The sequence below is a fragment of the Eulemur rufifrons genome, chromosome 2 (assembly GCF_041146395.1).
Source record: "Eulemur rufifrons isolate Redbay chromosome 2, OSU_ERuf_1, whole genome shotgun sequence".
Lineage (NCBI taxonomy): Eukaryota > Metazoa > Chordata > Mammalia > Primates > Lemuridae > Eulemur > Eulemur rufifrons.
The window spans coordinates 16,776,794-16,789,728 of NC_090984.1; the positions used below are offsets into that span (position 1 = coordinate 16,776,794).

A 12,935-nucleotide genomic window follows, 5' to 3' on the forward strand; every position below is an offset into this window, starting at 1 on the left:
GTCCCGGGTCGAGAAACAGTCAACATTTCCACTGAGGCCATGAACCTCAGTTAACGGGGACGCTGGTGGACCAGACCTCGAGATCAATCACTTGCTGAGAAGTCAACTGCAAAGCCAAGAAGAGGGGCCGGAGAATGTGCCTGACCGAGTTTGCTCAGATTCACAGACATAGAGACATGTAGGATTGGAGGGGATCTCACACACCACTTTTTGCAAACACTGTCCAAGCCTTTTCTTGAATGCCTCCAGAGACGGGGAGCTCACTACTTATAGAAGCCACGTGACCGGGTGACTGGTGTTTGGACCACATTAGAAAAGTCCATTTTTCATCCCAGGGTTAATCTTCCTTCTGAATGAGGACCCGCTGCTCCCGGCTTCGAATTCGCATGGCCACAGCCAGTCCCTCACTGGGACTTATTTTCCCAAGTGACTTTCAAAACACTTGAACGTCTGATACCCTGTATCTTCCTGTTTCCGGGCCTGGCTATTTCAAAGCCGTCTTCTGAGCCCCTGCTCTGGCTGGGGGAGTGGTGAGGTGGGCACAGGTCATTCCCTTGTTTGGAGGTATTGCCCTGTGGTGTGGCATCCGAGTTAAAGGGGCTTGAGAATGTTCTAGATTGCTGGAGTGTCATTTTCCAACGGTAAGACAAGAATGACTAGCAGCAGCTCTCACTTGTGCTGTGGGCTCTGATGGTCCCAAAGAAGCTGGGTGTTAACTGGGGCAAAGGGGGCAGGTCAAATGCAAACCCACGGTGTGAATTCTGGACAGACGGTTGGAGGCCGGGCGGTGGCCCTGGACGTGGCTCTGCAAGGAGGGCGGGAGGGGGCTGAGCTTCCAGGCCCCAGGGAGGGGGGCCGCGTTCTGGAAGGAAAAGGCACAGGAACAAATGCAGACCCAGCCAGAGTGCCGGGATGGGGGGACGTCTGTGGCTCCAACCTGGGACAGGTGACAGGTTACAAGCAGGAGGATGGTCTTGAACTGCGTGCCCAGCGCTGGCCAGGGGCAGCGAGTGGAGTGTCTGAGTTCACGGGGCTGGGAGCAGGAGCACAGGCCACCGGGGCCACGCGGGCCACGCCCTGCACTTCTCACTGTCCTGGGCTGTGGGCTCACGAGCGTGGAAGGCGAAGGACTCAGAACCCCGCTCTTGTCTGGAATGCACGAATACTGCATCGTTACTTTTTTAAAAAATGTTTTCAAGCAGCTAAAAAGGACACTGGGTTTCAGAGATGAGTGGAGAGGACTGGCGTCCTCGGGAGGTGGGGAGTCGAGATGAGGAGGGATGAGATCCAGGGCCAGAGGGCGTCGGACAGAGGTTTCTTGGCATCTGGAATCTTCTTGCGTGTCCTTCTCTATGCTCACGTTGCCTCAAGACATGCTAGAGAGAAACACAGGCCGGGTTATTGTTATTATTAAACGTGGAAAATGCTGTTCCACATGGGTGGAATCCAAAGGGGTGATACAACCCAGCGTTGGTGAGCTCTGACAGCAAGAACCACTTGCTCTTTAGGGACTGCCACCTTCTGAGGCTCTGAAGGGGACGTCCTTCCTGGTGCCCCAGCAAAGCAGACACTTGGGACTTCTGCCCTCAGTGAGACTGGAGGGAGGCATCAACCCATCCATCCACCCATCCACCCACTCATTCATCCATCCATCCATCCACCCATCCACCCACCTACCCATCCATCCATCCACCCATCCACCCACCTACCCATCCATCCATCCATCCATCCACCCGCTCATTCATCCATCCATCCATCCACCCATCCACCCACCTACCCATCCATCTGTCCATCCACCCATCCACCCACTCATTCATCCATCCATCCATCCACCCATCCACCCACCTACCCATCCATCCATCCACCCATCCACCCGCTCATTCATCCATCCATCCATCCACCCATCCACCCACCTACCCATCCATCTGTCCATCCACCCATCCACCCACTCATTCATCCATCCATCCATCTACCCATCCACCCACCTACCCATCCATCCATCCACCCATCCACCCACTCATTCATCCATCCATCCATCCATCCATCCACCCACCTACCCATCCATCCGTCCATCCACCCATCCACCCACTCATTCATCCATCCATCCATCTACCCATCCACCCACCTACCCATCCATCCATCCACCCATCCACCCACCTACCCATCCATCCGTCCATCCATCCACCCACCCACTCATTCATCCATCCATCCATCCACCCACCCACCCATCCACCCACCTACCCATCCATCCGTCCATCCACCCATCCACCCACTCATTCATCCATCCATCCATCTACCCATCCACCCACCTACCCATCCATCCATCCACCCATCCACCCACTCATTCATCCATCCATCCATCCATCCATCCACCCACCTACCCATCCATCTGTCCATCCACCCATCCACCCACTCATCCATCCATCCATCCATCTACCCATCCACCCACCTACCCATCCATCCGTCCATCCATCCACCCACCCACTCATTCATCCATCCATCCATCCACCCACCCACCCATCCACCCACCTACCCATCCATCCGTCCATCCACCCATCCACCCACTCATTCATCCATCCATCCATCTACCCATCCACCCACCTACCCATCCATCCATCCACCCATCCACCCACTCATTCATCCATCCATCCATCCATCCATCCACCCACCTACCCATCCATCTGTCCATCCACCCATCCACCCACTCATCCATCCATCCATCCATCCACCCATCCACCCACCTACCCATCCATCCATCCACCCATCCACCCACCTACCCATCCATCCATCCACCCATCCATCCACCCACTCATTCATCCATCCATCCACCCATCCACCCACTCATTCATCCATCCACCCACCCACTCATCCACCCACCTACCCATCCATCTGTCCATCCACCCATCCACCCACTCATTCATCCATCCATCCATCTACCCATCCACCCACCTACCCATCCATCCATCCACCCATCCACCCACCTACCCATCCATCCATCCACCCATCCACCCACCTACCCATCCATCCATCCACCCATCCACCCACCTACCCATCCATCCATCCATCCATCCATCCACCCACTCATTCATCCATCCATCCACCCATCCACCCACTCATTCATCCATCCACCCACCCACTCATCCACCCACCTACCCATCCATCCATCCACCCATCCACCCACCTACCCATCCATCCGTCCATCCATCCATCCACCCACTCATTCATCCATCCATCCACCCATCCACCCACTCATTCATCCATCCACCCACCCACTCATCCACCCACCTACCCATCCATCTGTCCATCCACCCATCCACCCACTCATTCATCCATCCATCCATCTACCCATCCAGCCACCTACCCATCCATCCATCTACCCATCCTCCCACCGACCCATCCATCCATCCATCCATTCACTCACTCATTCATCCATCCACCCATCCATTCATCCTTCCATCCACCCACCTACCTATCCATCCATCCATACATACGTCACACTCACCTTGTTTCCTGATCTTCTGTGACGGGAGCAGATCTGTGAGACAGAGAGAGAAGGGGCATGGCATTATTATTTGCTTATTTTGGGGCACCTGGGCATTTTCTATCTGTTGGTGGAGGCTGTGAGCCCCATGAGGGCTGACACTGCTTCATCTCGGTCTGGTACAATGCAGGCGTCAGTGCGCATCTGCTGTGTAACAAACAAGCCTGGACGGGCAGTTTTGAAGACATTGGCCAAGGCCCTTCATTAACACAAAATGAAATTGATACTGTTGCTGCAGGCCTGCCAGACTCTCGAGGCTGAATCTACCTGCTGGGACTTGGAAAAAGTTCCCTTTCACCATTATGATAATATCTGATCGAGGTAGCGTGATAACATCGCTGTAACTTTTATCTGGACATTTCTGCATGCTTAGCCTCGAACTGAGACACTATAAGCATTAATGTGGGTTCCTTTATTCAATCCTCACGCTGGCCTTGTGGTCATCCCAGCTTTACAGGTGACGGCACTGAGGCCCAGAGCGTCATGGACGTGCATGAGGTCACAGTTAGGACGGGGCAGGGCTGGGATGTCCACACTGTCAGGCTGGTAGCAGGTGGTTTTAAAATCTGAGTCATTCTGGCTGAAGGTGGAGGTCTGGGGAAACCAGTGATTAATAACACTTGACTTCTCGCTCCACGTGGGCAGCCCCACCCCAGTGGGCTGGCTTTGGCTCCTGTGGACACTCGTGGGACAATCTGAGGGCAGCCCCTCCTGGGAAAAGCCCCCCGAGCTATGTCAACCCCAGCAGCGCTGGCCCCATGGGTTGGTGGGATGCGGCTGGAGCCAGCTCAGTCGACGTGGCAACCACGTGTTCCGTGTCCCACCTCGTTCCTAGGCTGAGGCATCACCTGGTTCTATTTTCTGCCTGTGGGGACTCGGCAGCCGCTGGTCTCGCCTCGTGGTCACGTGCACACCCACCTGTCCTCCACTGGCGCCACCTCCGGCTTCTCTTCAGACCTGGGCAGCACAAACTCTGGCTGGGGCCTCGCGCTGTGGACAGAGAGCGCAAGGTGTCAAGGGAGACCAGCCAGGCCGGGCCGAGGGTCTCTCAGCTCCCCACTGGCCTCTCTGTTTTTTCCCTCTCCCTGGGAACTGTTTTCCGTCCCAGCGAGGCATCCCTCTTCCACGCTATTTGAGAAAACTTCTAAAAACAGGACTCTGTTTTATGTGCCTCTGTTTCCTCCGAGGCTAGCATCAGGCCTCGCATGATAAATGCTTCTGAGCCTCGGAAAGCTTCGGCTCTTTCATAAACTTGCTGTGTGGCCTTGGGCAGGTGTCTTGCCCTCTCTGGGCCACAGATTCCCAGGCTGTAAGATGCTGATAGGCATCCTCACCCTGCCTGGCTCTCAGGGGGATTCTAAAATACCCAGGAGCTGGTCTAAGGACTCCATATCTGGTTGGGGCCAGAATAGTCCTGAAATTCTGTGTGTGACGTGAATGGCTTGTGCCACCCATGGAAATCGAGCCAATAAGTTAATGAGGGTGCGTTTCCATGTCTGCAGGGGTCAATGTCGGGCTTGTGTTCAGTCTGTGACGGGAGAACTTGATGTTACACCATGGTGACGACTATTCTTTACTGAGCATGAACTCCGTGCCCCCCTTCTTTGGCCCAGTGGGCTACGTTGTTCCAGAATTTTCACAATAACCTCCAAGGTGGGTGGGAACTTTTTACTTCCTTTGAACCCGGAGCCTGGGTCTAACTCTAAAGCCCTCACCAGAAGGGAAGGGTCTTGAGCCGTGTGTGGGACATTGGTCCCTGCTGAGCAGAAGTCACTGGGCTCCCCACTCCCGCCCATGAGGACCCAGCTCAGCCCCCAGCCCTGGACCCAGCCCTTACCCAGCCCCGACAGGGGCCGCTCGGCGCATACCTCTCTCTCCTGGCCTTAAGTCTTTCCTCCTCATACCTGAACGAAAGAAAAGGACATCAGAGACAACTCTCCTTTCCCCAGGAATTTCCTCTCCTTTGTGAGCAGAGAAAGCAATCCCCAGTCGTGTACGAACACACCAGGCTGCAGGACAGTGCACACGGCCCGAGCCAATAGTTTCGTATCTTCTTTTGCACATTTCCTGCGCCTACTTTGCAAGTTCCCCAAGGCAGGGAACATCTACTTTGTTGGTGCATTGCAGCATCTGCGCGGATGTTACTCAGCAGACACTTTTTTTGCCCCGTTCAGAGCCAGCGACTGGACAGCACCCTTACAAGCCAATGCCCTCCTGACACGGGTTAATCCACCTGTCCCTACATCAGCGCTCCTCAGACTTTCTCTGTAAAGGCCCAGGAAGTAACTATCTTTGGCCTCGAGGACCAGACAGTCTCCATTGCAACTATTCAGCTCTGCCATTGCGGCACAAAAGAGCCACAGATGACCTGTAAATGAATGAGCATAACTGTGTGCTAATAAAACTTTATTTATAAAAACAAGCCGAGGGCCGTGGCTTGCAAACTGCTGCCCTGCCAGGACCGCTGTGTTCTCTGACCTCCCATGTGCTTGTTTCACAGGACTCTGCTTCGCTAGGAGCTGGGACACTACTGAAGTGGCCTTACTAGAATTATACCTGCCTTATAGCGGAATATTATGCAGCTATTAAAAGTAACGCATTAGCATATACAAGGACACTTGGAAAATATTTTGTTCATTTGTTTGTTTTGGGGAGGTAAGCTAAAAAACAACATCTATAATAGCAATATCTGCTTGGTAGCACAGGAAAAAGTGCTTTTGTTTATTTAAAATTTTTTTCCTAATTTCTCATGGATTTTCCATTTATACCTAGAATTAAATCATGATAATCCAATAATTATTTTGATCCCCTGTATTTTTGTATTTTTAGAAGATCGACTATCATAGATGCATTTTTTTTTTTTTTTTTTTTTTTGAGACAGAGTTTCGCTCTGTTGCCCGGGCTAGAGTGAGTGCCGTGGCGTCAGCCTAGCTCACAGCAACCTCAAACTCCTGGGCTCAAGCGATCCTACTGCCTCAGCCTCCCGAGTAGCTGGGACTACAGGCATGCGCCACCATGCCCGGCTAATTTTTTTTTCTATATATATTTTTAGTTGTCCATGTAATTTCTTTCTATTTTTAGTAGAGACAGGGTCTCGCTCTTGCTCAGGCTGGTCTCGAACTCCTGAGCTCAAACAATCCTCCCGCCTCGGCCTCCCAGAGTGCTAGGATTACAGGTGTGAGCCATGGTGCCCGGCCACATTTTTAATTATAAATGTCTATGTGGCACAAATATTTTTTGAATACGTGACCATGGGAGTGAGACAATGAATGAATAGAAACATCCATTATATCAGTGCTCGGAGAAAACTTGGACTTTCTTAAAACATAGTTTGACAACTGCTCACTCTCAAGTGGATACAAATTGTAACTTAAAAGATAATGTTTAAAGTCCTTGTGCACTGGGGTGGGAATGTGGGCTGATGCCGTTCTATGGAAAAATAGCATAGTGGTTCCTCAACAACTTAAATATGGAATTTTCTGCAATTCCGCCTGTGGGTATGTGCCCATAAGAAACGAAAGCAGGGACTCGAAGAGACACTTGTACACCCGTGTGCATAGCAGCACTGTTCACAACTGTTCACAACTGTTCACAACTGTTCACAACTGTTCACAGCGGCCAAAGGCTGGAAACAGCCCAGGTGGCCATCGACAGGTGAGTGAACAAACACACACCGGAGTATCACTCAGCCACGAAAAGGGACGAGGCTCTGACACAGGCCACAGCGTGGAGGGACCCTGAGGACATCGTGCTCAGTGAGAGACGCCAGACACAGAAGGACACATCCTGTGTGATTCCACTCACAGGAGGTTCCTGGAGGCGTCAGATCCGCAGAGACAGGAAGGAGGACGGTGGGTGCCAGGGGCTGGGGAGGGGGTGGGGAGTGTTTCATGGGGACAGAGCGTCAGTCTGGGAGGATGAGAATGTTCTGGAGACGGAGGGTGGTGATGGTTGCACAGCACTGTGAATGCGCTTAATGCCACTGAGTCGTACACTTAAAAATGACTAAGATGGCAAATTTTATGTTATGTATATTTTAGCACAATTTTGGAAAATGATGCTTAAGGAGAATTTCCCACAGCTTGAAATGACAGGCGGTGGGGGGAATATTTATGATGTGATGCTCGTCGAAAAAAGAGCAGAACCCACAGCTGCATGTCCCACCCGCAAGCTCTGGGTGGTCCCTGAAGGACTCCAGGAAGTAAAATGGGTGGGGTCTAGTCCCCCCCCACCCCCGTCTGCGCTGTGGGGCTGGGCGGGGAGGAGCCTCGGGCTGAAGGTGCGTGTGGGGCGCAGGCGGCCCGGGGACACTCACTGCAGGACGCAGTCTGGGATCTGCACGTGGTCCATGGGGATGAGCTGCTCCAGGTCTTCCAAGCTGTGCACGTACTGGATCTTGTTGATGAACTTGACGCTGGCGGGAGCAGGAGGCAGGGCTGGGGTTACCAAGGTGCAGACAGAGCAGTGGGGCCGGGGATGCCCCGGCACATGCGTCCCAACCTCCCCGCCTCCTCCCACCCGAGGCCACACTCCATCCTCTCTGCGGTGGAGAGAGCAGATCCTGAGTTTGCCCCAAAGCCCTGGCCAGCAGGGCCACGCGCCCGGCAAGGGGCAGCAGGGAGTCCAGGAGAGATCAGAAGGAAGCTTCTAGCTGTCCTCTCCTGGTGGAGACTTACAGAAAGCCCTGAACTCTCCCAGCGACAAGGTAGGACAACACACACAAAGTGCTGCCAACCAGACCGGGCATGGTGGCTCATGCCAGGACCCTGAGAGGCTGAGGTGGGAAGATCACTTGAGCCCAGGAGTTTGAGACCAGCCTGGACAGCACAGTGAGACCCCCCCATCTCTACAAAAAAATAGAAAAATTAGTTGGGCGTGGTGGTGGCACCTGTAGTCCCCACTACTCAGGAGGCTGAGGCAGGAGGATCGCTTGAGCCCAAGAGCTGCAGTGAACTATGATGACACTACTGCACTCCAGCCTGGGTGACACAATGAGACTCCATCTCAAAAAAGAAAAAATAAGTACTCAGCATTCAGTATGTGAGAGATGGTGGTTATATTTTTCCCATGCTTGTCACTTAATAACTATGTATTTATAATTTAAAACTGTTGGCCAGGCACGGTGGCTCACGCCTGTAATCCTAGCACTCTGGGAGGCCGAGGCGGGAGGATTGCTTGAGCTCAGGAGTTTGAGACCAGCCTGAGCAAGAGCAAGACCCCATCTCTACTAAAAAAATAGAAAGAAATTAACTGGACAACTAAAATTATATAGAAAAAATTAGCTGGGCATGGTGGCACATGCCTGTAGTCCCAGCTACTCGGGAGGCTGAGGCAGGAGGATCGCTTGAGCCCAGGAGTCTGAGGTTGCTGTGAGCTAGGCTGATGCCACAGCACTCTAGTCCGGGCAACAGAGTGAGACTCTGTCTCAAAAAAAAAAAAACAAAAAACCAAAACTGTTTAAAGCAATACTGCTACTCATCTTAGAGAAGGTGGAAGATGCAGATGAAACACACACACGCACACACACCCACGGGGTGTCCGGCACAGGCTCCAACATCCTCGTCTCACCTGATGAAGGGGCGCGAGATGGCCAGCACGGTCCGGATGAACCAAGAGGGGTGGACGATGATCAGGGACTTCAGGTTTTTCCGCAATCTGTGTGGGGAGCGGAGGAAGGGTGAGCCCTGGGCGGGGGAGGAGTCCAGGGAGGGGAGAGGAGCAGGGTGAGAGCCGCACCCAAGCATTTGCACGCGTTGGCTCCCTCTGCATGTGGTCTCCAGGTGCCCATCACATCCCTGCCCCAACCAGGAGTCGTGGGTCCCACGGCAGGGTAGAGACACACCCTTGGTTCCCTCAGACCCCTGGGGGGTGGGATAAGGGAGAGACCGAAATGTGGTGTGTCCATGCTGTGGAATATTATTCAGCCATGAACAGGGACGAGGCTCTGACACAGGCCACGGCGTGAATGGACCCTGAGGACATCGTGCTCAGTGAGAGACGCCAGACTCAGAAGGGCAATCCCGTGTGATTCCACTCACAGGAGGTCCCTGAAGTCGTCAGATCCACAGAGACAGGAAGTGGGACGGTGGGTGCCAGGGGCTGGGGAGGGGGTGGGGAGTGAGCCTTTCACTGTGACAGAGCGTCAGTTTGGGAAGACGAGAAAGTTCTGGAGACGGAGGGTGGTGACTGCACAGCAATGTGCGTGTGCTTCATGCCCCTGAGGTGTGCGCTTACAGAATATGACATGTTTGAAAACAGGGTCACTGCAGATACGATTCGTTCAGTTAAGATGATATCATACAGCGGTAGGGTGGACCCTTCATCCGATATGACTGGTGTCGTTATAAAAAAGGGAAATTTGGGCCGGGCGCGGTGGCTCACGCCTATAATCCTAGCACTCTGGGAGGCCAAGACGGGTGGATCATTTGAGCTCAGGAGTTCGAGACCAGCCTGAGCAAGAGCAAGACCCTGGCTCTACTAAAAAAATAGAAAGAAATTATATGGACAACTAAAAATATATAGAAAAATTAGCCGGGCAAAGTGGCGCATGCCTGTAGTCCCAGCTGCTCAGGAGGCTGAGGCAGGAGGATGGCTTGAGCCCAGGAGTTTGAGGTTGCTGTGAGCTAGGCTGACGCCACGGCACTCTAGCCCGGGCAACAGTGAGACTCTGTCTCCAAAAAAAAAAAAAGGGGGGCGGTGGAATTTGGACTCAGACATGCACAGAGGGAGGACGCCACGTGAACATTAAGGCAGAGACCAGGGTGACGCATCTAGAGGCCGAGGGACCCCAAAGATTGCCAGCAACCCCCAGAGGCTCGGAGAGAAACGTGGAGCAGATTCTCCCCCACGTGCCTTGATGCCAGACTTCCGGCCTCCGGAATCCGGAGAGAGAATGAACTGCCTGTTGCTTAAGGCCCGCGGTTTGCGGCGTGTGTCACAGCAGCCCTGCAACCTGCTACACCACCTGCCAGGACCCCGCTGCTCAGGGCTACGGAGGTGCTCTGTGAATTTCCACGCCCCCCACTCGTGCCCCCTGCACCCCCAGGCGATCCCACCCCCAGCCCCTCACCTCCGATCGATCATCTGGTAGCATTTCTTCAGCCAGCCGATGCCGGGCATCCTCCGCCGTGGCGTGGCACCATTCAGGTACACGATCATGTAGTCCTCGGCAACCAGCAGCTCCAAGCTGCTGATGACGTACCTGCTCACGGGGGGCGGAAGTCAGGGACCCAGCATGGAGGGGCCCGGCATCAGGACACCTGTGGTCCCTGTGCCGTCTGCTTCCACCTCTGTCCCAGCCGGGCCAGCCTCACCTGTTCAGGTGTTGTGTAGTGTCCCGGCTGGGGACAGGGGGAGGTAATCCCAGCCCAACCCACAGATGTGTCAGTGAGTATCCACCATTGCAGAAACTACCATTTTATCGAGCACTTACTAGGTGCAAGTGTTTCCTGTATGCACAATCCCATGTAATGTCTCCTGAGACTAATGCGGAGGGTTGGCCATGATCCCCATTAGAGCGGGGACAGGTGCCCATTGAGAGCCGGGGGCGTGGCACACGGTCCCCAGGCACCAGAAGTTAGGAGACCTGCAATCCATCTCAGACTTATCTTTCCCTGTGTGATTCTCAAAGAATGTTTTGCTGGGCTGGCTCTGTCACCTAGCTGGAGTGCAGTGGCATCATCACAGCTCACTGCAGCCTCCAACTCCTGGGCTCAAGCGATCCTCCTGCCTCAGCCTCCTGAGTAGCTGGGACTACAGGTGCCACGACCACCACCTGGCTAATTTTTCTATTTTTAGCAGACATAGGGGTCTTGCTCTTGCCCAGGCTGGTCTCCAGCTCCTGGCCCCAAGTGATCCTCCTGCCTCGGCCTCCCAAAGCGCTGGGATTCTGGGTGTGAGCCACTGTGCCCAGTCTGGAAATCTTAGGAGGAACAATGAAAAGAGAACTAATGATTTCCTGGGTCTTAATGTTCTCAGGTGCTTGCTAGGTGTCACCTGTATCTGTCATAATAAAACCGTTGCTGTGTGTCCTGGGCAAGTGACTCAGCCTCTCTGTGCATCAGATTCCTCACCCACAGAACGAGAGACAAGGACATCAACTCCACAGGGTTGTGGTAAAGGCAGACGTGTTAACATACAGGCAGCACTTGGCCTTGTAGCTGCCACATAGTATTAATAAGTGCTCAATAAATGATGGAGATGGTGACAGTGACGATGATGATGAGGAGGAGGATGAGGGGATGGAGGAGGAGGAGGGGGTGGAGGAGGAGGAGATGGAGGAGGACAGGGAGGCCCAGAAAGAAGGCCACCGGGCAGTCGGTGGGCTAGGAGGCACTCAGTTCGAGGTCCGTGGCAGCCACCCCTTTCCTGGTGCCCCCAGCGGCCAGCGAGGCCCCAGAAGTGGCCCGAGGCTGCGGGCGGCGGGCAGGCGACTCACAGGAAGAGGTTCTCCATGATGTAGTGGTAGTCCGGGGAGCTGCTGTCCGGGAGGAAGCAGGCGGCAAAGACGATGATGGCGTTGAGGCCTTCGCCGTAGTACCCTGGGGAGAGGCAGGCAGCGAGTGGCCCCCGGCTCCCAGGCAGAGGCGGCGGATTCCTCTGTGAGATCTGAGCGGCCCACGCGCTACCCACCACGCCGCCTTGCTCAGGAGGCACAGCTCCGGCTGCAGCCGCCTGGCAGGGAGCCAGCACCCCCGTGAGCAGTCTGTGCCTCTGGCGGGGGGCCACAGCTGCCCTCTGAGGTGCCCCAGAGAGTGTCCCACAATCCACGCCTTCGCCTCCCATCTGCCCACCCCAAGCGCTTCAACAGATTAACACCCCGGTGTGTCAGATGAAGAGACCGAGGTTCAGAGAGGGGCACTGACGGGCATCCAGTTGCCCAGCAGGCCGGGCTGTGCTGGGGGTGCCGTTCTCACCTCCGTGGGTGACCACCTTCATGTAGGGCCGGATCATGTGCAGGTCGATGCGGTGCTCCTGTTCCCCGATGATCACCGTCCGCCACAGGCGCCCGTTGGCGGCACTGCCGTCCTCTGCTGCGCCGTCCCCAAACAGATCTGCGCTGTCCCCAGGCATGTTCTTGGCGGTGGCCACAGGGGTGTCATCTGGAACCAGACCAGGGGGGTGAGCTGAAGGGACGCGTGAGTCCAGACGTGCCCCAACCTCCCCCCCAGCCATCCTCTCCCGCCTCCCTTTGCTGCCGGGGCCACGTGTCCTTTGCTTCTCCCAGCCTGGCTGCCCCACGGGCCCATTTCCTCTCCTACTCCCCCTTAGAGGCCTGACTCAAATGCCACCTCCTCCAGGAAGCCTCCCAAGAGTGTTCATTTTGGACGTCTGTCCTGGGGCTTCCCAGAGTCTGTGAAAGTGTGTGTCTGCTTCAGCAAACCATGAGTGCACT

General features: G+C 54.6%; 1 protein-coding gene across 1 annotated transcript in view; it reads right to left on the reverse strand.

Annotated features, from left to right (window-relative positions):
- ATCAY (ATCAY kinesin light chain interacting caytaxin) overlaps positions 1–12,935 on the reverse strand; it is a 32,359-nt gene that overhangs the window by 957 nt on the left and 18,467 nt on the right. Inside the window, exons 4-11 of the mRNA XM_069491764.1 lie at positions 12,457–12,642; positions 11,979–12,081; positions 10,611–10,742; positions 9,110–9,196; positions 7,857–7,955; positions 5,410–5,445; positions 4,460–4,531; positions 3,503–3,535 (exon numbers count right to left, since the gene is read on the reverse strand). Of these exons, the coding sequence (XP_069347865.1) occupies positions 3,503–3,535; positions 4,460–4,531; positions 5,410–5,445; positions 7,857–7,955; positions 9,110–9,196; positions 10,611–10,742; positions 11,979–12,081; positions 12,457–12,642 (748 nt within the window). The remainder of the gene's footprint in view (positions 1–3,502; positions 3,536–4,459; positions 4,532–5,409; positions 5,446–7,856; positions 7,956–9,109; positions 9,197–10,610; positions 10,743–11,978; positions 12,082–12,456; positions 12,643–12,935) is intronic.